Consider the following 25,035-nt stretch of genomic DNA (forward strand, 5'->3'; position numbering starts at 1 on the left):
TGGCAACCGTGGAAGTTTCCAGAGACAACCCACTGACTGCAGGGTTTGAAATGCAGATCATTAAAAACTCAACTTGCTCTCATTTTTCCCCATGCCTTTTCTTAACAGAGCTGCCTGGGAGATAACTACCGGGTTTGCCTGTGGCAGTGCATCCCACCCTGTGCAGGCTCACTGTCTCTGTCTGTACCAGAACATGGGGGACTGAGAAAAATAACTACTGGGAAATCTGCTCTGCAGGTAACTATGCTGCAATTTAATTGCCTTGATGTTCCTCCATAAATAAGCCTTGCAGATTTGGTTGTGTTTTTTTTTTTTTGCTAGAAATAGCAGGTTCCAACCATGAGTCATACAAACAACTACTTGACCTGTTTGACTTTTTTTTGTGCTTACCATGTGTGTACTTCCCTACAGCACAGGGTAAAGGACAGTGTAGTACTTCTTCGACCCGGTAGACTTGTATCAGCAGCTCTGTACTGCAAGTTTCTGACCGACCTCCGTTACAAGAAGTGGAACTACAGGTACTGCAAGATTTGAAAGCTGTAGTTTTTTTTTAAACAGGAATTCACTATGCTTCGCTCTGCTCTGCCTGTACTGCTGCTGGGCATCATTTACCTCACGACTGATACACATATGAAACTGTGCTCTTAAGAGAATTACCACAGTCAACCGTTCTTTCATAGACCCCGCTCTATGGAGGTGGAGATAACCCTGAACAAAAGTTCATTATTTTTTTAACAGTAAACACACAATGTTCTTGTGCGTATGAAAGTACAAGAGTTCAGAAAGGCAGTGTTCTCAAAAAAGAGTTGCTGAGTTTTGAAATGCCACAGATAGTTTAAATGAACTGCTTTGACTGAGATATTTACAAAACATTGACAGTTATAGTGCTCTAGAGAGTGCATTTTCTAGTTACAGCCCTATTCAAAATTAAATATGAAATACTTGTAAAAATGATTGCATCATTAGCTGACTTGGTTGTATTGTAGTTACTCCGTACTATACATTCATACAGAAAAACTGACTATCTTAAGAATACCATTTCTACAGGAAATACATTAGCATAAAGAATTAGAAGCAACCCTTTCAACATCTGTTATTTTTCTTCTATTATTATTACTTCTCATTTCTTTTGGAGAAGACACTGTTAACTACAAGGAAAGAAACACTCCAAATCTGTGATTCAGGCATTTACCTACTCATGCTGATAGGTGCTCCTTTCCTCCTACTGCCTAAAAAGAAGATTTTTACGAATCTCAGCATCACCTATGGACACTCTCATCACTACCAAGAGTATTCCACTTAAAGCCTAAATTCAAGACCCCATCCTGACAACTTGGAAACAAACTCTTTTTTTGTTATGACTCACATACTGCATACCCCAGGTGAAAGAGCTGAAAGGGCTCTAGGAAGAACACTTAAGTAACTATGATGTGCTCCTCGTTTGTTTGTCTCGGACCAGTCAGAAGACCTCTACAAAGAAAGGTTTTTTTTTGTATATCAAAACTACCTGAATGTGCCTTCTATTTGCATGATCTTACATTTTATAAAACCAAGAAGCTGTCAGTAGGCACCACACCTGAGAGAAGTTATAAACAGTTTGAAAATAAATCCTAATATGGATATAATTTTTTCAGTTCGTAAAATAACATACTATTTGTACAACAGATCTGTACAAATTGTACATTTCTACACATCTGCTACTACAGATACATCAAACTGTTGATTAAAAACAAGGATGAAAAGGTGACATTTTTTAATTTTACAGAATATCTCGAGTATCTATGTCTTTCACCTACCTGGTATATCATTTTTCCTATGCAAAAGTCCAGTCTAACACTACTCTGCTCCTAATAAGGTTGATCTATTTCGAAACTTAGTTGCTTCAAAGATAGAGCAAGACAACTTTAACAAAAAGTAGGTAAGTCCCTGTTCTTACCTTACTGCCATAATGCGCACTGGCTGAGACCGCTGCACCTTCTGCCTTGGAGACATGGGCTGCAGTGCACTTGATCCTGAAGATGGCAACTGACTGCGGCTGAGTTGACCATTGTGAAGGAGCGGAGTGGTTTCTGACTGCATACTGCACGTAGAGTATAAACTTTCAAATGAGGAATTCATGTCATTTACCAGAGCTTCTAGGTCCACATCGTCATCTGAAAGACAAAATGAAGGCAGGGTGACACATTCGGAAATCCCAGATAAAGAAGCCTGGAAAGACCAAACACTAAGTCTACATAAAGTTATACACAATTTTATAGTTATATGTTGATAGTACAATATTATTTTCTTTTAATTGCAGAAATGGCAGAGATTTATTTTGGCTTCCTTGGTGAAAAGCTACTGGCACAGAATGAAGTATTCCTACTATAGTATTTACTATATAGATATGTGCGTTACATATATATCAATATATATATGTAAATCACTAAAATTTGGTGGGATTTTGAGTAATGTCAATGCTAATGCGAAACCACTTCAATTACTGATAAACATACATTTCAAAAGTATATCACTTACAAATACCTCAGTTCAGCTTCTCAATCTATCAAGTTCAGATTGTCACACACTATAATAAACACTTTGTAAGATCCAGTAATTTAGAAGAAAAAACAAGGCAATACTGCAGAAGTCAATAGGTGGAAGAAACACTCCTCTGCTGTATGCATTGGAAAGCAATCATTATAGTTTGCTAAAAATCCCTTCTGTATTTCTGCATATTTTTGTGATAAAGGGGTATTAATGATCATAATTACTCTGCAAGAAAACAGAACTCCACAAGCCCTTTGCACTAACCACTCTCTGAACTCCTATTGCAGAGCACTGTAATTACTCCCTAGCCACAAGTTACATCACTCCCTATCAGGAGTTCAGCGGGCTGACGAACACACACATCGATATCTGCTTCTGGTTACTGCACAGTCACTGCCTGAACAGCTACTTCAGACCAAATACAACTCTGAGCACCCAAAAATATGCCCTTATTTTCCAGCCGTATCAATCGGACCGGTAAAAATATACCACTGCTGTCTGAAAACTTTGAATCTCACAACTCTTCATGACACGAATGGACAGCAGATCCAAGCAATGGAGCCAGCAATCATCTACACAGCACTATGCATTAAAATAAGCTTTTCACTCCAAATATTTTGATACCTATACTCTTGCCTTGTTTTCTAGGTAAATAACCACCATTCAGCTTGCAACCACTTAGAATACTTTAGGACACCATGAACAATTTGGTATCAATCGATTTAATTTGGTATCAATATCACCTTCCTTGACAATATAACCTGAAACAGTACCATTCAGTTTCTGTCCACCATCAACATGCCTCTGTAACTACAAAGGGATGAGGAGCACTGCATTTACACAGCAACTGTTTTGGACTCTGACAGTTCCAGTTTTCTGTGTTGGATGAATCAAAGATCTGCTCAGACTTAAACAGGTGCTGGTCATGTTCCTACATCTGAGCGCTATTAAATGACTTGAAATACTACATTGCTCCCTGAAAGGCAGCAGGCCTTTACCAAAGTAAAAACAACATAGTCTTCTCTGAAAATACACTCACAGGATTTCTAGGTTTGAACATGCGTTAAAAACCAATACAAACCCATCAACCCACAAACAGGTTTCTTCCTTTCATTTCTGCAGGGCTATTTCCCTCAGTCTGGGTACTTAACAGCTACTACCCTAGCACTAAGACTCACCTTCACTAGGCTACACCAGCTGCTTTGTCTATCAGCTAGTTCACGCATTTTCAATAATCTAGACTTTGCTTTGCTTGGACAAAGTCTACAGTAATTTCCCTGCTATTTTGGGGATCTCAAGACAGAGTTGCAATTTAAATTTCATTCCATCCTCCAGATTCTTATTGTATTTGGAGAAGACATATTGAAAACACTTCTTGAGCAATCACAAGGGAACCACAGCAGTAGGAGTATAAAGAGGGAGAGGCTGAATTACAAGGGTTTTGAATTTTATCATTCATCTAAAGTACCAGAAGACTGAGCTGTAGGGTGTCACATGGCTGTCAACTAAAAGCTATGGGGTTGGATGAAGGAGACATAAAAGACAGACCCTAGCCACAGAGTCAGGGAGTAAATTACAGCAACTAACAGCAATTGTCTAGCTGGGTAAAAAAAGAAAGGAAAGAAAGTCAAGGCGTACATTCTGTGGAAGGCCGTATGGCTTGGTCCCCGAGGGTGCTAATTTATTAGCAACTTCGACAAAGCTATTAGCATGCAAGATGTTTAAGTTTTCAGATGATTGTAACATGGGAGGAATGATTAAGAGTCAGCTCAAGCTATCCCTGAATAATCAAATAGGCACAAAGGTGTAATATGAAGTCTAATATGCATAAAATGATGCACTTCATGCAAAATACTAAGCAAACCAAGTACATAGTTTAAAGCACTGAATTACCATTAGAAGGCTTTTAAGCACATCAATTACACACCTAAATTCAATTTCCAATAGGACAGGCACTGACAAGGTGCACACAAAATTCTCCTAATAATATGTTGCACTGAAGTCCAGAACCTAGTTTCACTCCTCTGTCAGCTCCTTTTCTCTGTGGGTGCACTGCAGCTAATAATAGCCCTCAGACTTGTGTAAAACTTCTGCAGAAGAGCAGATCCTTAAGCTTTTTGAAGACAAAGCCTGCAACCTTGAATTTTGTACAGTTTCCTCTCTAAACAAAAGCATTTACTAGTAAATACCATTATGTTTTGGAGAGATTTCAGCACGCTGCAATTGAAACCTCCCTGCTGTAGCCTACCTCGGAAGTGCCAGCAGATGTCTCAGCCTGCCAAGTAATCCAGCATGCTACTTGGTGATGGCCTTCTACAGAACTTAACTAAATAAAAAATAAGAAATCCCTGGGATTTCTAAGCCACTTCAACCATTTGCTGATATACTATTCAGAAGGATATTTCATATGCAGTACAATCCTTCAAAGTATCTTAATCTACCAACCAGTGAGATCTAGCCTCTATCAAGATCATCCTACATAGGAAAAAAAAAAACAGAAGCTGACAAAACTGATTCTGAGGAGGCTTGCTATTTAACAGCAAAATTTGAAGGTCTTTGGGCTTTGAGCCAGTATGGCATCACGCTGGTCCTCTTAGCGTGCACACACAAATTGGTGACTGACCCGGAAGGATCACCTTTTTAGGCTACAGCAGACAGAGCTGCAGGTAGCTGAGGAGCCTCCAGCTCTCCATCTATCTTGCAGCCATGCTTCCAGGGATACTAAAAGCTATTTTCCTTAATCTGCACTGAATTCTGCCATAAGATCAAGGAGTATGAAAGTGGATATTCGAGGTCTATCTCTTCCTCTCTCAATTGAACAGTATAGGGGCCAGTTTACCACTTCCATGTACAAACATGCAAGCAGCCTTTTGCTTTTTAAAGTCATTTTTAGAGGAAAACACTAGCAAAACCTAGCTCTGACATACTTCTGCTAGTAGACAGAATAACTGGCAGTTTTGTAGACTTCTGATACCATAACAAAATACTTGGCATGTCTGCACACAATGTTCTTTCCCAAACTAGAATCAAAGTGCATACACTGGCAGCTGTCTGAACTTCATTTTGCTTCTTTACCCACAGCTTTGTTAAACTTTGGTTTTGTTCACAAACCAGCTCTGCTGGATGTTACACGTAACATTTTTTGTAAAGTAAATCATTATCTTAATTACAAGAAAAACAAAAAAATTCAACTAAAGGAAAGAAGAAAACTCTGTTATAAAACCTCTTACTGACCTAGCGAGCCAAGCTATCACGTTCCACAAAAACTGGAGTACCATTTGAGTGTTTTCCATCATACCATAAAAGGGACAAGAAGCCCTAAATTAGGTCTGAGCAAACTTTAATCTGCGCATAACCATGTCTCACTTGTCTTTCCACTTCTAGCCCTTTTCTATCCCTTAGATCCCAGTTTATTTGTTTTGGTGGTTGCTGGCTCTGATGTGTCAAGCTCAGCTGAAAGGACTAAGCGGGATCTTGCTTATTCTGAAGTGATGTAAAGCTGAAATGAGCCCTGCGCAGCTTCATCCATGCCAGCCTCCCAAAGAAAGCAGGTGTTGCCATGGCTGTCACAGGGCTCACCGCACTGTAGAAATTCTGTTTACTGAAAAAAAGAGCTGAACATGGAAAGAATCCCAGCTTTGCCCTACAGACCAGGATGCATTTCATGTCTGTAAATGGCAGCTCAACAGATACCTTTCCTTTTAAACATATGCCTTGCAGTTCATAGGGAATACTATAAAAAACATCATAGGATTTAAACTACCTGTGATTTAAGAGGCTTTTAAAAACTGCATACATACATAAATTATTTCATTCTTGTTGTCTCATTTCCGAATTATCCAGCATTATCCCTCATATCAGCTCACAGAGAAGACAGATGCAAGTGCTACCAGGAACTCAGCAGAAGACTTATGAAAAGGCTATACCACTTTTCTGTCACCATGGAAGTAAATCTGATACCAGATGAAGCCTAACAGCATGTACATAAACAAGCGTTCGATACTACAGCAAGGCAGCTGTTGATCCATCACCTACTCCTATTTGACAGCCTAACCCCTGCAATCAGTTCCCCGAAATGAGTTTCAATGCAGCACATTCAAGATCCAGCTTAGCAAAGTAAAGAAGCTAAAATATAATTAATACAAGATTTCATAGAATCAGAGAATGGTTTCAGTTGGAAAGGACCTTAAAGCCCCTCCAGTTCCAACCTCCCTGCCATGGGTAGGGACCTTCCACTAGACCAGACTGCTCAAAGCCCAATCCAACCTGGTCTTGAACACTGCCAGGGATGGGGCATCCACAACTTCTCTGAGCAACCTGTTCCAGTGTCTCACACCCTCATAGTCAAGAACTACTTCCTAGTATCTAACTTTAATCTCTCCTCTTTCAGTTTAAAGCTATTCCCCTTTGTCCCGTCACTACATGCCCTTGTAAAAAAAAGTCCCCCTCCAGATCTCTTGTAGGCCACCTTGAAGTATTTCACTCAAGTTTAGCTCAGTAGAGGATGATAATGAAGTGCGAAGTAGGCCCTCTTGCACACCTTGATTGACCCTCCAGGAGACAGACAGAAACAGTGAGAGAAAAGGAACATACATATACTCTAGCATCCCAGATGGATGATGCAGTGGAACACTATGTAAATTAAAGGCAATATAGTGAAAACATATTTACACTAAAATGAACAGAAGGACTTAACCAGAATTTTGAAAGGAAAAAGACATCTAAAATACTTGTGGCATCCACCTCAACATCCTCTTTCAAATCTCCTAATACCACATATACGTTATTCTGATTCATGTTGGCGACGCAAGTATATTTTGCAAGGTTTTTGGCAGTGGGGAAATTTCATGTTTTATAATAAAAAATACAGGTAATGATTACCACAGTGAGATGTGCATACAAACTTCTTTTACAAAATAATGTCTTATTAAGGGGATCCCTTCCACAACAGCACAGCAGTTTGTCCTTCTAGTGCCATGTCCAAATGCTGTTTTGATGGGATTTTTCAGAAATGCCAACCACTAAAACTTCTTGAAAATACACCATTGCTGACCACACTGTTGTAATGTTGCACAAGTAATTCCACTGTAGGAGACACCCTCATTCACCCTCACTCTGTTACTTTCTCTGAGCTTGTAACATTTGCTGTGTTTACACAAATGCCTTGCCTCCCTCCATACCCTGTTTCAGCTTCCACTAATGCCACAGGAATCAGTTGCCTAAATAACAAGCAGATTTCTTACGATTTTTTAAATACCCCACAGTGACCTCTACAGTGATGCTGCACCAGAATGACACCCTCCAGTCCCCAATACCAGCTCCAATTTTATTCAATCCCCCTTCCTATTAAGAACTACGTACAAACAGTGAGTTGCACAAGAAACAAAGAGACAGTATAAAACCATTCACAAACCATCCACACTGTTCTGCAGGTCTGCTGCCAGACTCAATTATAAGGATATCAAGATTGCCTTAGCTGAACATTAGAAGCCTGGAGGGTTTTTTTATTTGCTCCAAGTGAAAGTGAAAGACACAAACCCAACTTTGTGTCCTAGAGACATCACCAACTCCAGAGTGGTCAGAGTCTGAATTAAAAATTACAATACTGAATTCCAAAACTCCAGGATGTTATGTACCCTGTAAGTCCCAGTGAGACTCTGCACTGAAGAGTCCTCTTTATTGCTTTCTAACCTTCACTGTCTGAAAAGAAATCCTCTACTTTGTACCATAACTATGGTTGCTGGCCTCCAAAATGTCACATCAGTGCATGTGCAGCTTCTAAAATGCTAAATGGACAACGCCGTGGAAAGAAGGGCAAGAAGCAGAGATGCTGGTTGGTAAAAGAGCATGAAATTGAGACAGGCATCGACTCTCTTTTAGCACACTAAAATGTCACACAGAGAAGTCATCAGCGAACCTGTAAGTGCTGCAGTACTCTCCAGGTAATTTTTAAATCCCACATGCATCTATTCCCATTTCTGCCAGTAAAGCTGGGATAGCTAACACCACATTTATTTATGCTAACTGCAGGTGCTGGAGAGAATTTACTTTATAAACACCTCTTTACTAAAGATTTGTGGTTGGGCTCCAGAAATGTTCTTAAAACACACCTGATAGATTTCTTGAAATAGAAGATGAACTAAATTGAACAAAATTAATGTTGCTAGGTAACAGCTATAGGAATAAGCTACATAGGAAAGGCGTTAGTCAAAAAAAAAAAAGTGTTAAAAAGTAACAGGAGCAACTGGCTATAGGTGCCCTGCAGCAGGAAGGAATGAAGTCGTACCCTCAGACTAGCCGATAAAACAAGTTTCAGGAATTCTGATGGAAAAAAAAAAAAAAAGGAAGGTTAAAACATCTTCTCCAGGTTACACATCTAATGCTTGACATCATAAAGAGCAAAGATGATGAAAGCCAGGCATTCAAGCGAAGGGGGATGGATAAGGAGGGTTGGTTTGTTTAATTCCAGAGACAAACTAATGTAAAGCATGTCTCTGACACGGATTTTGACAGCTTTACCCTTTGATTAGGCTGAAGTTTTTCCACAGACAATATTCAGAAGCGCCTCCCAGCGTGCATATTCCCATTTCTAACCCCATAGAGTCATACTGGTCCTTTTGTGGAGCAGATGGATGCTGGTCACTTGGACAGATGACTGCTGTAGGTGGGTATCATCATCATCACCAACGCTGAGCCCTTGATTGACTCTAAGGCATGAACAAGTGTTGAAGTACTAATGGCATCACTATAAGAGAGATGTCTGAAACCCAAGGATTAAAGTCTAAAACATACAGAATACCGATTATGCGTATACATACCAGCTTTATTACAACTATCAGAGATAAAATATGTAAGTCATGTCAGTTATGGCCAGTCCCCTTTCCAGACCCCCACACCCCATTTTGAGAACACAGAGCTGGGATTCAATCTTCCTGATACCAATTTTCTAGTAGGAAATTTGCAACTTACTTAAAAAAAAAGTAAAAAAAAAAAAAAAAAATAAAAAAAGCATACCTTCCTAAAAGATGCATCAGGTCAAAATTTGAACCCAAAGCCATATAGATTACCAGCTGATCCCATATGACTGTGCAGACAGGGGAACTGACACATCACACAACCATGTACAGCCATTGCTGATGGTGGAGCTCCTGTAGCAGTAACTACCAGCCTCTCAAATCTCAATTTGCAGGCCAATACTTGCAGAAAGACTGCTGTAGAGTAAATACCGAGTAAACAGATCACTTACAACAGAATCTGAGGTTAAGTAGACCTCTGGGAAATTGTCATTCCTGAGCTGATTACAAAATCCAGTCAGAAGATTAATTTTCAAGAAGCTGGTAACATCTGCAGCTTTCTTCTATGAACATTAGGTTCAGTGGTTTCTCTGACCATTTTCTCAGGTCACCTACTTTTAGTTCATTAGTTTGAGAAGACGACTGAGCAGGACCTTAAGAGGAAAGCATTTATTTGGTTGGGTTTAGCAAGACAGGAGAAAACCCAAAACAGCCCTAGTCACCCAGATGATAGAAAACAACATCAATTGAGGAAAGCAGCAGCACCAGAGGGTAGAATGAGATACTCTTTCTGAGGCCAAACCTGGAGTCGCAGTAGACTTAACACTCAAGAAAAACTTTGAGAAAGACAAAGTGTAGGATGCAATATGCCCCAGGGTGAGCAGGCCAGGCTGATTTTCCTGACCCAAAAGGAGATGTGAACAGAGAGAAATTTGAAGTAATAACTGCGCAAGGAATAGTCATGCCCCTATCTTCTTAGTGTGGCCTTTCTTTACTCAGGACAAAAAAAGAAAATCAGAGTGAGCATGGGTGAATGCATGACATACAAAAGGACCAATCAACCCAGGAATTCTCTATTGAGTTCTTTTCCCCATGGCAAGGTTAACTGGATGCCTCAATCTTGGTACAACACCTCTATGGCAAAACCGCAAAAGAAGGTTCTGGCAGTACATCCCCCAAACAAGTACAATTTTACCCATGATTAACAGAAGGATCAAAAGAATATGGTTGGGGTAACACCTGGGCAGCAGAACGGCTCCTAGCCTGTACAGCCCACACAAAACTGAACAAAAAATCTGCTTAAGCTTTCCAGGTAACAGGGAAAAACATGTTAACCTACTGAGCCATTAAGGTACTTCTGTTGGACGGCAATGGAGAGATGAATCGAAATACTGTCTGCTGGCCACATGGCCAAATGCTTGAGAGCCTGCACCTTATCGTAGACAGTCATATTTATGGGTGGATAACTGTAAGGGGACAGTGAGAGCTGCAATTTAACACAGCAGAGTTCAGGTTTGATTGTGTATTTATTAATATTACATACCTTTACATTAAGGAAACTAAATAAAAAGTTTTAAAATACTATGTGTTTTCCTTATGCTTACATGAACAAAAATTATTTTTCAAAATGCATTCTACCATTTCATATATATACATTTCTACTCATAATGCTTCTCCAAAGTTTTACGTAGCTACCTTTTCCTTATTGCCCATGTCAGAGAAAATAAATGACAGTGCAAATCAAATATACACAAATAAGCAATGCTAACAGACAAGTCACAGTTCAAAAAAGAGTTAAAAATTGAGAGAGAAGAGCTACCATGTGTCTTACAAGTCTGAAGCTATTGAAGGCAATGTTATGAACACAGGCAAAGCATCTATTGCTTTCCTTTAGGGAACCTGTGTTCTCCCTTTCTGACTAAACAACATAATACCCAACTGAATAATCCCAGTTGAACAATCCTTACAAATCGATGTAAGTACCACTGCACAGATTAGTCCCTCCCATCCTGCCAAGAAAGCCCAAGTTTTATCCCTGGTCTGGGAAACATTGTGTGCAACCTCCCAACATGCTGCTGCATAGCTCCAGCAAAAGCCTTGTATCGCCCTGCCTGCTCCAGCACTGGTGTTGGCGTCTGATGGGTGAGAGCATCACCAGCCTGCTTGGGGAAGTCCTCGCCTGGCAGCTAGCACACCCCAGGCTTCTTGCATCAGGGGTTTCATTTCAAAACCACTTCTTGACAACTTAAAGCTTTCAAGTGAAAAGTGGTTGGATTAACCCAAAAAGTCCGTTAGCGTTCCTCTTCAGAAAGTGATGGGTCACACAGCTGATGCTGGAAAATTATTATTATTAAATTAGGCGTGTACCTCATCACTTGATACCTGAGCTAACCTTTAATCCTACTCACTTTAAACTGTGAGTTTTAAAATTTGCTTTGAACAGGTTCATTGCTGGCTTAGAGAGCACGTTTAAGAGGATGCAATACAAGTTCCAAAAGTTGCACACAGCAATTAATGAATCAGCTATTCCTCCGAGTTAATTAAAGATTGAGCTTTGAGCACATAATAGTTACCTAGCTGTGACAGATGTACTTACAAAGCAGACAACAGCAATATTTCACATTTAAGGTATTTCTAGTCAGAGTTTAGTTAACAGAAACAAAGTCATATGAAAAAATAAAATGCTTTAACACCAGGGTAATTCTGGCTTCTTTTACCAGTTGCTTTAGTAGTTTACTATTAACTCCAGTTGTCATTTTGGGAAATTATCTACAAGAAACTAAACCGGGGAAGAGTTGTTTGGAATTGCAACACTGAATCAAAAAAGATCCCTAAGAGCCCTCAACGTGGGACGTGCAAGCACGGCACGTGACAGATAACAACGAGCAAGCTTGCCTACCTTAGCTTTGCCTCATAGATGAAGGTGGCCATCAGATGTCCTTACAGCCTTGAGAGAAGCTTGATGTAAGCTTTCCCTACATTTCTTTGTCCTAACTAAGGGAGTAATGTTTTGGGGCATGCATTTAATCTCATCTGCACACAGATACTTTGTCCTTGAGCCGGCTGTCTATTTTAGGCTTTCCTTTCATGCAAACCCAGCTGTTGTGTCAGAAAATCACGTAGTCCTTTTGGGTGTGGAACGAGCTCTCTCCCGGGCCTGCCAGCAAAGGGCAGACAATTTGTGAGGAATTACTGCCGCAGCGAAGCGCGAACCTCCACTGTGTGAGAAGGGAACACCACAGTCCTGCCGCACAGATCCCCAGATGGCAGAGCATATTGCTGCAGTCGCATCCCAAATGGCAGTGTGGAGCCACTGCTGAAGGCGCCCGTACCCCACACTGCCGATGCAGAAACCAGTCATTTATAATAGCTCTGCCACGCTTCCCTCTGCCGTGACCCCCAGAGCTCCTGTTGGCCAACTTCCATTTATTTGGGTTTTCTAAGGGTAAACAAAAAACAAACCAACAACCAAACAAGAATCACCACCAAAAACACCCAAAACCAACCAAAGACTGGGGAGAAAGCAGCAACAACAACAAAAGAAACACCAACAAAAGAAACTAACACAAAAAGCCCTGGGAAAAAGAAAACAAACAACAAACCAAGTCATTGCAGTCAATCACTCAAGACCACAGGAAAGAAAAAGCAATCTGAATTTACCATTCAATGAAGAGCAATCACATCAGCCTAAATTTACCTAGGCTTAAGAAAACCAGAAGTTTGTTTATTTTTCTCCTAGACTAACCAGAACAAGTTTCCTTTCTTAAATCAGCTACTCAACACGTGGCCCTTCACAAATTAACACGCTGCACTGGTTAAAATAAGTCAGGATCAGGCTCACCCAAAACCAAAGCTGCAAGGGTACTATGCAGAAGGTTCATCACAGCTTGACATGAGCCAAACCCAACTTGCCCATTACACCTACTTTCCTTCCCAGACCCACACACCTGATTTTACGAGGCGTGTCCATTCCCAGTTCAGGTACTTAACCAAGGTGCTCCATGATTTTGGGAAGCCAGCCTGCTGCTGCTCTCTGCCTGGTCAGTTTTTGCTGTGGGTAGGGACCCCGTTCCCACCTAGACTTGCCTCCCTGCATGCCCATAAAACAACACTGGAAGCAGGACACAAGACATTTTTCCCCCAGGGAATATGTTAACTGTTAACAGACCATCCCTTCTATGAGGCAGTCTTGATCTCACAGTCCTCTTAGGAAAGACACCCCAAAAAACCTGTGGGCACAGTTTCAGTGCTTGCAGAGATCAGACAACCTGCTCACCTCACTGTTTCACATCTGAAATACGGCCCAGAAAAGCAGAGGAGACTGGTTCCCCCTCGGAAAGCACACCCACATATTTACATACCTCAGAAGAGGCAATGAGTGGACAGGACACAGTTTAAGTAGGCCAAAAGTGTTGCTGTAAAGCCCTAATGCTCTGAAGGGCTTCTGTTAACGGCATTTTAACAACATCAGCAACTCTAGGTTAGTGGTACTAATACCCAGTGGTGTCCCAGCAGCAAGATTCCACTGCTTCTGTTAGCTGACTGGTTCTTCAGGGATGCTACCCTACCCATGGAGGTGACCTGTGTTCAGACTTCAGTATATTCCAGATTCACTTCCTGATCCATATAGTAATATTTTACTATGCCTGACCTCTCCAGGACTTTCCAACCACTTAAGGACAAACCATAAAAACATATACCTAAAGAGTAATTCTCTTTTGCTGTTGAACGGGTTGGGACTAGATGATCTTTATGGTCCCTTCCAACCCAAACCAGATTCTATGATTCTATAAATCATAAGCTCATAACCAAATTGCAAAGATAAAAAATTAGCAGCCCCCATTAAGCCTTTTTTATATATAAAATTACAAACACACAAGCTTATAAAAATGTCCAAGTGCATGTATATGTAAAACTTGCAAGCAACATATACAAATTAGGAGCATTAAAACATACAGCCAGTTTAAGCCATGTTCTTGCGCAGTTACAAATTCACTCAGACAGTGGTGCTGTAACACACCGTAACATTGCACTTCTTCTAACCTCTCGTTGTACATGTCACAAATTGCCCGCAATCTTGATTTGGACAGAAAGACTTAAATATTGTTACTGCAATCGTAATGCCATTAATGAAATTACATACTAATTGCTTTGGTCAGTAGCACCTTATGTATTTTAATTACTCAGGCAGCTGCTTGCTGTTAAGAACTCCAAATTTAGCTACATCTCATGCTACTTTTTTTTTTTTGTTTAGCTGCTTTGCCCCATTTCAGTCCATTTTTTGTTTTTATTTAGTTGAAAATAGAACTAGCTTGAAAGAACCTTGTCCCTTTTAATAGGCACAAAGAGACTTAAACAAATTAACAAATTCAGACTGATCTTCCCCTTGAAGCTTCTTGGCTCTAAGAAAAGTACCATAACCTTCTTCATCCTCAGTGCAAGAATGGCAGCTGCTCTGAAATGATGCATTTCTAAAGTATCCTTACATGACACAGCTTCCCATCCTGAAGTGCTGTCAAGAAAAACTTGCAGCACAGTGTTACATAAAGGCAGAAATAAATACTGTACTGCTTATCATAGACAGGTAAGTTCCAAGCCACTGATGACTGAGGTTTATTGTTACAACGCTGCACTGTGGTGAAATATTTTAGTGCAGAACTGACATCAAATTACAAGAGAGCTGTTTTCCTACAGATTTTGCTTCCTTTATTAAGCTATGAAACTTACTTTGCTCCTCCCCCCTCTTTTCATGTGAACTTAATACAAGCCCCAAGCTCAGTATATCTGAGATTTATAGACAATGTAAGAAATCAGAGTTACAGAAGTGTACCATTCCAATTCATTTTGGGGCAGTCTTGGCACTGCAGGATTTTGTCAAAGCTACAGGCACCATAAATAATGCAACTCTACAATATTATCTTCTGCTGGTTTACTCCTCTTAAAAAAAAACCAAAGAATTTTCTTTGGAATGACAACACATTTTCATTTATGTTCCTCAATCTTTTCTTAGATGAAACTGAGGACCTAAGGAAACAAACAAGCCTAGATTTTGTTTCCTTATCTGACAAATACACAACTTAAAGCACAAGCCACAGCAGCTGCAGCACAACATCAGAACTTACCTAAAAATATTTTGAAGATTTAGCAGTAAAAAATAAACAAATCATAGACTAGTTTGGGTTGGAAGGGACCTTCAAAGCTCATCTAATCCAACCCCTTGCTATAAGCAGGGACATCTTCAACTAGATCAGGTTGCCCAGAACCACATCCAGCCTGGTCTTGCATGTCTCTAGGGATGGCGCATCCACCACCTCTCTGGGCAACCTGTGCCAATGTTTTTTACCACCCTCATTGTAAAGAATTTTTTTCCTCACATCCAGCCTGAATCTCCCCTTTCAGTTTAAAACCATCACCCCTTGTCCTGTCACAAGAGCCCCTGCTAAAAGTCTCTCCCCAGCTTTCTTGCAGGCCCCTTTTAAGAACTGAAAGGCAACAGTAAGGTCTCACCAGAGTCTTCTCCAGGCTGAACAGCCCCAACTCTCTCAGCTGGTTTCTTCTGTTTGCCGATATATTTAGAGTTAAGAACGTTTAGGTGCATAATCATAAAACGGATAAAACCCCAGAACAGGAAAGACCTGCACTACAAGCTCCTGCACTACGTAAAGCACTAGAACCCACTTCAAAGTTTTCTCCATCCCCAACAGTCTTCCAGAGTGGACAGCCCATATGGGCTTTCTTTCAACTTTCAGTGAACTAGTTTTGAGAGTTATCTTGCATCAGCTGAAGAGCAACACTTTCTTTTGTACTTGATTCAAATAAACGTCAGACTCCTACTGCCTTCTCCTCTTTACCACAGTGGGTACCATTTCACTGACAGCCACTTACACTCTTTTTTAACATATTAACCTCTAATAATGTCCACTCTGTCAACAACACCCCAGAATTCTGCCCTCATTAGCTAGGTTGCCTGTTGGCCTCCCAAAACTGAGGATGCACTAGAAGACTCTTTCTTCCCACATGCTCTCAATAAAATGGACCTTGAAGTAATCTAGATGGCTGCATGAGACACATGAAGTATTCTGACAGACGTTTTTCAGGCAGGCATTCGTTAACGTGTGAAAAGCACTCTCACTGCTTACATCAGGTCAGGGAATAAAGTGTGGTATGCCAAACAGCAGCATTTTTTCAGGGCAACTGAATCTATATTTGAAGGCTCATTACAAGTAGCAAATACTGTAAAGGAACTACAAACTTATACTGGCAATACTATATCCAAAGAAGGTCTGGGAATAGATTAACTCTTAACTTTCTTTCCAGGCTATTAAAAAGCTATTTAACCCACGGCACTAAAAATCTCTCTTCCACCCCACAGATTTGAAGCCACCAACTTAATAGGACAAAAGCATTTCTTCCTTATCCCTTTTGTGCCCGACTAGGGTAGGGGAAGGATGGGGACTGAGCCTTCTTCAGTGTTTGCATGGCACAAACATCAAAAGGACTAATTTCAGGCTGGAGCTGAGACACAGACAACAATCAATGGTAACCTCTTGCTGTTGAATTCACTGCCCTCACCCTGTATAGGTCTGCAAGTTTTTCTGAAATACAAGGAAAAGTTGCTCACTACCAGTTCAGTAGAAACAACTCCACGTTTCAACTGTTTTTCCTGTTAAAATATCTGTATTTCTAGCCCGGTATAAGTGTCTAAGAATGCTTTTACTGCTGCATTTCATTTCACTTGTCAAACCAGAATAAACTTCCTTCAGAGAAAGTGTTTTTTTGCCATTACAAGTACATTAGGAAGTGTGCCAGCACAGCCGTGCCACCAAACCCCTGGGAGACACCAGACTCTGGGGAATGTAAATGGTCTGAGAACAGCCTACTTGAAAGGACATCTTTTTTCAGGGCGAAGTCATCAGCACCACGATCACCAAGTCTTATTGCTCAAACACCCTCACTGTAAGAAAGGAGGCATTCACCCGAGCCATGACTTCAACAAATTTCTCTACAACAGTCTCAATTTGCCTTGGAGCCAGCAATCTGCCAGATTCATCTCTAAACTTGCTCTTCAAAAAGAGATCTCTCTGTTTTGTATTTCACCAGCCTAACACAGCAGGAGACATGTATCCTGGCCCAAACAGCTCAGCCCTACTGCCATAGAGAGGGAGGGCTGAGAGGTTTTTTCATTTTGCTTTGTTTGGTCAGGTTTTTTAAACAGAAGGTTTACAGAGATACACAATGGTGGAAAGATATTACCACAAACATAAACACTGAATTAGGAGACATCTCGGCTCCTAGAGTAATGAAAATTAATTACATCTCTTTCAGTAGTTTCACTTCAGCTACATACTAAAACAATCTAGAACACCATGGCTTTTCACCATACTTTGTGCCTCAAGTGGTTTTCCCTTATGTTGCTATCCCTCATTTAATGCTCCCTTTATTTTTCCTTTCTAGTAAATGTTCTAAGGTCAACTTGCAAGGCTGCTCACTGTTCCCAACTTCAATTTCAGCCCCTGTATGCACAAAGAGAAAGCTTGAATTACCCTTCAGCTTAATTCACTGACCCTGCTACATTCTGCTGCTAGTCAAGAATTATGCACCCTAAATCAAAGAACACTTATAGTACTTAGAAGCTGCATTATCTTTCACCACTTCATGTCACACACTGCATACAAACAACTCAATCTACAGAAAGGCTACCCACAATGTCAAAGTAACAGTCTATGGTTTACCCTATGCATTAGGATATAATCTCACATATGTTCACATTTCAGTCTTGATTTCATCCCTTCAGGACTGGCTCTTAACTTAATACCATGAACAAAGTGGGACATCATCTTCAAAAATAGCATGTACTCTATGAAGCAGATGTCAACCACATACTTGACAAAAGTTTTGCAATAGCAGTATCCTCATTTTGCTGATGGAGAAAATGTAGACAGACATCTACAGTGATTTGTTTCATCCCCTTTAACAGCTGATTTGTTGAACAAGCATTTCTAACTCTTTGCCCCACTCTGCACTGGCACAGACGCCAAACCCATTAGATATTTCGTAACTCATGCTGGGGGGGGGGGGGCAGGGAGGAGGTCATGGAGAGCCCATTGGTTCTTCTGCATGATCATATAAGGCAACATACACTTGGCAGCATCCTGCAACGATTTCTGGGGCCCAGTTTTATCAAAACGTCAGGTGAGTCTAGTTACTCTGAGCAGCTTATAGCTGCCTAGGGTACAGAGAGCATGGAACGTAACAGCACATGGGAGTCAGGTCTGCTGCTGCCATCATTAATCATACAGAATCATAGACTGGTTTGGATTGGAAGGGACCTTAAAGATCATACAGTTCCAATCCCCCTGGCATGGGCAGGGACACCTCCTGCTAGACCAGGTTGCTTAAAGCCCTTTCAGCCTGGCTTTGAATACTGCCAAGGACAGGGCATCCACATCTTCTCTGGCAACCTGTTCCAGTGCCTCACCACCCTCACAGTAAAGAATTTCTTGCCAATATCTAATATAAATCTATGCTCTTTCAGTTTAAAGGCATTCCCCCTTCTCCTATCACTACATGCCCTTGTAAAAAGCCCCTCTTCAGATTTCCTGTAGGCCCCATTTAGGTACTGGAAGGCTATATAACTGCTATGCTTTGCAATAGCTCACTTGTGTAAGAGCCTAAGTCTCTGCGCAACCCCACAGCACAGCCTTTGGAGGTCTGGTCAACTTTCAAAGTGAGTGAAAAGGAACTCCCCCCCCCCCCCCAACAAAGACCCTGCTGTCAAGAACGCAGGCAGCCTGTCCGAGGTCACTCATTGCCTTTGAATTGACTTCAACAAGGGCTGGCTGTGGGTACGAGCAGTACACCCTGCAGAGGTGCAGGGCTTACAGAAAGAACCAGCACACATTGCTGTAATCAAGCCCTATACCATTTTACCCTATTCTTGTTGCCTTAAGTCTGGCTTCAGTCATGAACCTTTAATCGTTTTTAAACATAGAAAATCATGTTGATACTTAAGCACAAGTTTGCCCCAAAGAAAGCTTACTTTCATATTCACCCCACACCACAGAAATTTATCAGCCAGGTATTTTCAGTGGCGTCCTTTTGGTTTGGTTTTTTTTTTTTGTGCACATACCAGATTATATATTCTTCTTGACATAAAAGTTAGGCCACACTTGCTGATACAGACCATGAGCACATTCCAAGCAAATTGTTTGTCTCGACTAAAGGACATACGTTCCTATGCTGGAAAAACCTTAAAATCCACAGTCCTCACCTTCCCAGTCACCTGGCAGAACCAGTCTTTGAAAAACAGATTAGAAAAGGGATTTCTAAGAAAGATGATGTTTAAGCTATAACTTGAATTGGGCATTTTCCTCTCAGCTGTAAGATGTGTTACATCTCTATGTGATAATCCTGGTTTTCTAGTACGTAAACTCCTGAAAATTCTTCTAATGTGCAGAAAATTACACTAAAACCTTAAACTAATTCTACACTTGCTCAGACCGCTTAACCTAAATTTGCTGTAATAGTGTTAGCCAACTTTTAAAATCCATTTGATTTTTAAAGAGAAAGCCAACATTTGGTCAGCCTTCATAATTCTTCCTCTAATTAAGACCAGCTAAAAACTGAAAAGGGCACCAAGTTGTTGAATCATAAGGAATCCTAAAGCAACAGAAGCCTTTGCCAGGAGAACTGCTGTATCGCAAATACACGCCATTTTACTCTTGCAAACAAGTCTTACCTCACCCTCGCTCTGTTTCTTAGCCCCGGAAACGTTACGGATTTAGACATTGCTTGGTGATTTAATTATTTTTATTTCTTAGAAGAAAAGTGAATTTCTGCATTCACTCCTAAGATGATAAAAGCTTTATTCAGAGGATGGAGCTCATAAAATGCAAAATTAACTTATATTTTGCCCCACCTGAAGCACTGGAAAGAGACAGAAACAAAAGGTTAGGACACTTTTATCATTAGGACAAACAACGGAAGGAAACCAAAAGCTGTACTGCCTGTTCTCCACCCTCTCACTACTTTGATAGACACCAAAAATACAACCTTGAAGGTCAGGGAAAACCAAAAAGCTAAAAAATTGAACACACGTCTCTCAGAATTGTTTGCAGACAAGAAGGCTGCATTGTGTCAGCTATTAGAAATTATCTGCCATCACAAGACAGATCAAAGGTGCATGGCTCATCAGAGACAGGGCACAAATCAGGTCCCTGTACTTTAAATGGGAGTTGGAGTAACTAGGGCTTTATCTGAAGGAGTTAAATGGATTTCATTGCAAGGGGTGGGGGGATATCTAGTCCCACAATCACTAAATGCACTGGTGAAGTAAGGCTGTTAAAAGGTTTCTTGTGAAGTTCAAATCCAGGCAATCTCAAGAATTCAGGGAGCAGTCTCTGGCATTATAACTGCCTCCCCCTTTACCACACCACTGCTACCACACTCTTGGAAACCAGTTTCATAAGCAAGGGGGCTTTTACCTCCCTTTGCTTTCAGAAAGCACAGAGACATGCAGTAACACTGTGCTCTCAATACAGAATTTATCAAAGCAGACAGATTTTAAAAAGAACACAGGCCCCCCCATCAGTCACAGTAGTTTCAAACATTACATGCGTTGCAGATGAATGGCAATTTCTGATCTATCTATAGGTGACACTCTTAAGTGTCCGAATAAGCAGAATAGTTTTATTTCAGACTTGAACACAGCAGTCATAAAGCCCCATTAGTGCCCTAGAGCTTTCCATGTAATCAGATACTGAAAGGCAGTTCTCTCTCCATTAAAGCTGACCTTGCACAGTGACATTGTACTTTTATCTCAAAAATTAGAGATACTTACTTTTTAAAATAATCTTCCGAGCAGTATTTCATAACAGGCAGTATAGCTTCAGTGAGCATGGATTGTTTCCATCTCTAAGTATACTCTTCCCCTTTACATGTCAAACTGCCTTTGGAATTTCATATTTGATTTTGGTTAAGGTGTTAGAATTTGAAGTTAATATTCTGATGCTGCAAAGACACTGTTTTCACTGAACAACTGTCATTGTTATGGCATGATTAAGAACTAGGCTACCTAATAAATCACCTTTCTTAGCTGGAAAGCTCATTAGTACTGAGACTATTTAAGGGCCCACAGCCATGTTTTGACATTTGGGTATAACACCTCCACTGAAAGGTTCAAAAGATTCTTACGTAAAGCTAAATACATTTAAAACATGTCCCCTAACAGGGGAAAAAATAAGCAAAACCCAAGGATGTGCAGGAAGCTGGTGGAGCAGCACAGGCAAGAATTCAACTCAGCCACATTAAAAATGTCATCCAGAAGCTATCAAAAGAGCCTTTGCTGGTAAGTATTAATTTTCATCCTTCTGCTCTCTTACATCTTGACAGAAGCGATTTAGTCAGATTACAAAAGAAAACATAAAGGCAATAAAGTTACGCCAGAAAACATGAGCTCATCCCAGTACCTTACAGTTAACTTGTATTGATTAAGTTAGAAGAGGGCATTTCAGATCAGTAAGATCAATTATGACCATTAGCTCAAATGGGAGAAATGAGCCACCTAGGAGGCAGAGGACTACCCGAGACCACAAATCTCCCCATACCTGTTGGACAATAAACAAGTACGTATACAAAGCAATTTAAAAACAGTGAAATCTATTACATTTGGCTGCTTTAGCAACCTGCTTACACAAAGGATGGGGATGGTGCAAGCTGCTGAGTAAATACATTTACAGAGGAGAGAGTGCAATACCTGCAGGATGTGGGGCTTTTTTTTTCTCACAAAAGACATGAGACATGCACAGAAGAAACGAGCTCATGTACCTGGGAGAAGCACCTCATCATGAGCAGATGCTGAGACACTGGTTTCCCCTCTGGCATCTGAGTTTCCCAAGCACGCCATTTCCACCAGGAGCATTGGAGACTCACGAGCTCAAGCCCCAGCAATGAAAAGCCTGGACAACACTGTCTCCACAACAGGGCTTGCAGGTTGCCCTCCTCCGGGAGGCCTCTCTCAGCCCATGCAAGGTGCTGCTCCTCGTGGGCAGTCTCCGGCGAGGCTGTTGCATCAGGCTGCCAGCAGCCAGGCGCTCGGCAGGCAGCCAGCCGCCCCGACACAACCCGAGTAGCCGCACCAGCACAGAAAGTATGTGTGCCGCCGGTGACATCACCTCTCTGAGCCGATATACCTCCGGGGCAGCGTGCCAGCAGTAAACAAACACACTTGCCTCCTGCTGACAGAGCAGGCACTCGGAAAGGGTAGTGATGCCCTTGTTGCTGACCACCCCCAAAGTGCGCCGTTTCACTCCACCCGTAATGGTGTGATAGCTGCAGCACAAAGTTTGCTACAAGATGCCCAAGAGTGCACACCCCCGGAAAAGAAGAGTGGGCATCCCTACGCTACACCTCTTGCATTACTTAGCCAAAGCAAAATGTGTTCTTTTTGATAGGCAGCTCAGCTTCAGTGGTAGTAGGAAATCGTAGACTGGTTTGGGTTGGAAGGGACATTAAAGATCACCTAGTTCCAACCCCATGCCACAGGCATGGACATCTTCCACTAGACCAGGTTGCTCAAAGCCCTGTCCAACCCGGCACATCCCTTAGAGTATTGAGGACAAAAGTGAATTTAAAACTACATTTGATTTTACAGTTTATTTCACCGCATCTCCCTCTCCCTATCTCATTTGCGGTGAGTTTCTTAAAGTCATCACTTTAGGCTTATACTAGTACTAACCTAACTTGTTCTCCAGTAAGTAAGACATTAAAAGGTGAGGGACGAAAATTCTCTTGCTCTGAGGATATGGAAAGAAACAATAGAACCTCACCACCCAGATGCCCATTTACTCCTCCCCCTCCTAATGCCTTGGACAAGAATTGAACAATAACAACAAGAAAACTAGCTTCTAATCACACTCTAGTCTTCTAGTCTACCCTAAAACACACCTTGTGAATCTCCTCCCACCCCTCCCCATGATAACTGGAGATACAGATCTTAAAAGAGAAGCTGGAGGAACACTATCCTTCTATCTTCAGTATGAAAAAAAAACTTTCTCAGATGTCATACAACCATACAGCTTCAGTCCCCAAGGGATGGGTATGGTGTGCCATGGATTATCTCAAGCAAGGAACCCAACCCCACCTGCTCTCTCATTGCAGCCACTCTGCTTCAGTAACCATGCCCTCCCCAGCATGACAAGTTCATTGCAAACCTGGTAATAACCATTTTTTCCACAGGCCACAGAAGAAAACTTGACTCAAATTTACTTTGACAGTTACATAAATAAGGAAGATTAGTATTGTAATACTTCTTATTCAGGCTTACTTTAAAATTCTCTATTTTTTCTACATCACCACTTGTAAAACTTCCAATGAATAAAGACCCCAAGGCAAACCACACTACACAACCAAGACAGAGGATTCCTTCCCTATACTGAATCCCACCGCAGAAATTTACCCAAAGGACACACTGAATCCTGAGATTTAACAGGATCAAAATCCCATGCTTGTCAACTATGAGATATTCAAACTTTCTTTACTCATATCAGGTGGCATTAGAGGAACACATTTAGTTTTAAACATGTCCAGAACTTAACATTTGCAAAACTGATACTAGAAAGTTGACATGTAGGAAAGAAAATAAAAACCAACAATAAAAAAAAAAAAAAAAAAAAAAAAAAAAAAAGAAAATCCAGTCACCTGCAAATATGTTCCTCTGAACATGCAATGTTTTAAACCAGTTTTGGCCTGTTTCTTCTCATTTCACTCAATCACCATTAGTAACCTTATTATATACAGTCTTCCTGCTAAACTCAATCAGTTTGTCTATTTTGTCTTCCTGTAGCTTGCTGCAAATCTCTTAAATTATCTGTACTAAACACCAACCTACTTTGTCTTCTCTTTTAGCTTTTCTTTTTGCTTTTCTTCAGAGTTCTGTCAGCCCAAGGATTTGGGAACCAATATAATGAGGGAAGTTAAACTTCTACACAGCTATTATGGGTGCCCTCCTAGTAGCTGTGCTGACAAGATTCATCACCAAATACAATGGAAGCCCTCTCCAAAACAAGACAAAGGTACTGCAATGAGCTAGGCAGGAACCAGGGGCTCTCCTCGCTGTGTAAGGGTAGTCAGTGTAAATCTTTTTGGCACTAATGGTGGGTTTTTTCCTAAGGCTGGACAATGACAACAACATTTATACAAAGCATGAGAATTCATGAATGTCTGGCAGTATTGTCTCTGCAATACAAACAACACTATCTATTTTTCACTCTGCATTTTCAATTCAGTACCAGCTGGATTCTTCCAAAACACAGGTTAGTTCTGATACACCAAATAACTGACTCATCCCAGCCTGACCCCACAACTGCAGCATATCACTAGTAGCACCAGCTGTTACTAAACACACTCCTCCTTAGCTATAGAACGAATAACAAAATCGCCTCAACCTCCTATGCCTATCCTTGGGCAGATATAAAACAAAATATATTAAAAGCAAGTAGTAATAATAGTGGTGGAGGAAAGTGCTACACAAGATTATTTCTCTGGGCTAAATCTTAGGGATCATAATACTCATACTCATTCAAAAGTCTGTCCACATTTACATAGACTTGCATTTTTTGGACCCAGGCAGTGTGCTAGAGAAGTTTCCACCACTGCTGACATTAACCATCTCTATAAAAGTTCATGTGTTAATTACTAGCAAAGTACAGGAGAG

At 40.9% G+C, this 25,035-nt stretch overlaps 1 protein-coding gene across 5 annotated transcripts in view; it reads right to left on the reverse strand.

Moving 5' to 3' along the window:
* The window catches only part of GRB10 (growth factor receptor bound protein 10), a 147,191-nt gene that overhangs the window by 54,028 nt on the left and 68,128 nt on the right, over positions 1–25,035 (reverse strand). For 4 of the 5 annotated variants that reach the window (XR_008974847.1, XM_057428892.1, XM_057428893.1 and 1 more), the window contains one exon: positions 1,937–2,153. Coding sequence is in view for 4 of the 5 variants with exons in the window: in XM_057428892.1 (XP_057284875.1) it covers positions 1,937–2,153 (217 nt within the window). In the remaining variant the exon portion in view is untranslated. Of the gene's footprint in view, positions 1–1,936; positions 2,154–15,830; positions 15,852–25,035 lie in introns of those variants that run through there. The other variant, XM_057428894.1, reaches the window with a different exon arrangement.

Source organism: Pezoporus wallicus, unplaced genomic scaffold (genome assembly GCF_028554395.1).
Source record: "Pezoporus wallicus isolate ANWC-B61680 ecotype Strahan unplaced genomic scaffold, APGP_CSIRO_Pwel_v1 contig_6658, whole genome shotgun sequence".
Lineage (NCBI taxonomy): Eukaryota > Metazoa > Chordata > Aves > Psittaciformes > Psittacidae > Pezoporus > Pezoporus wallicus.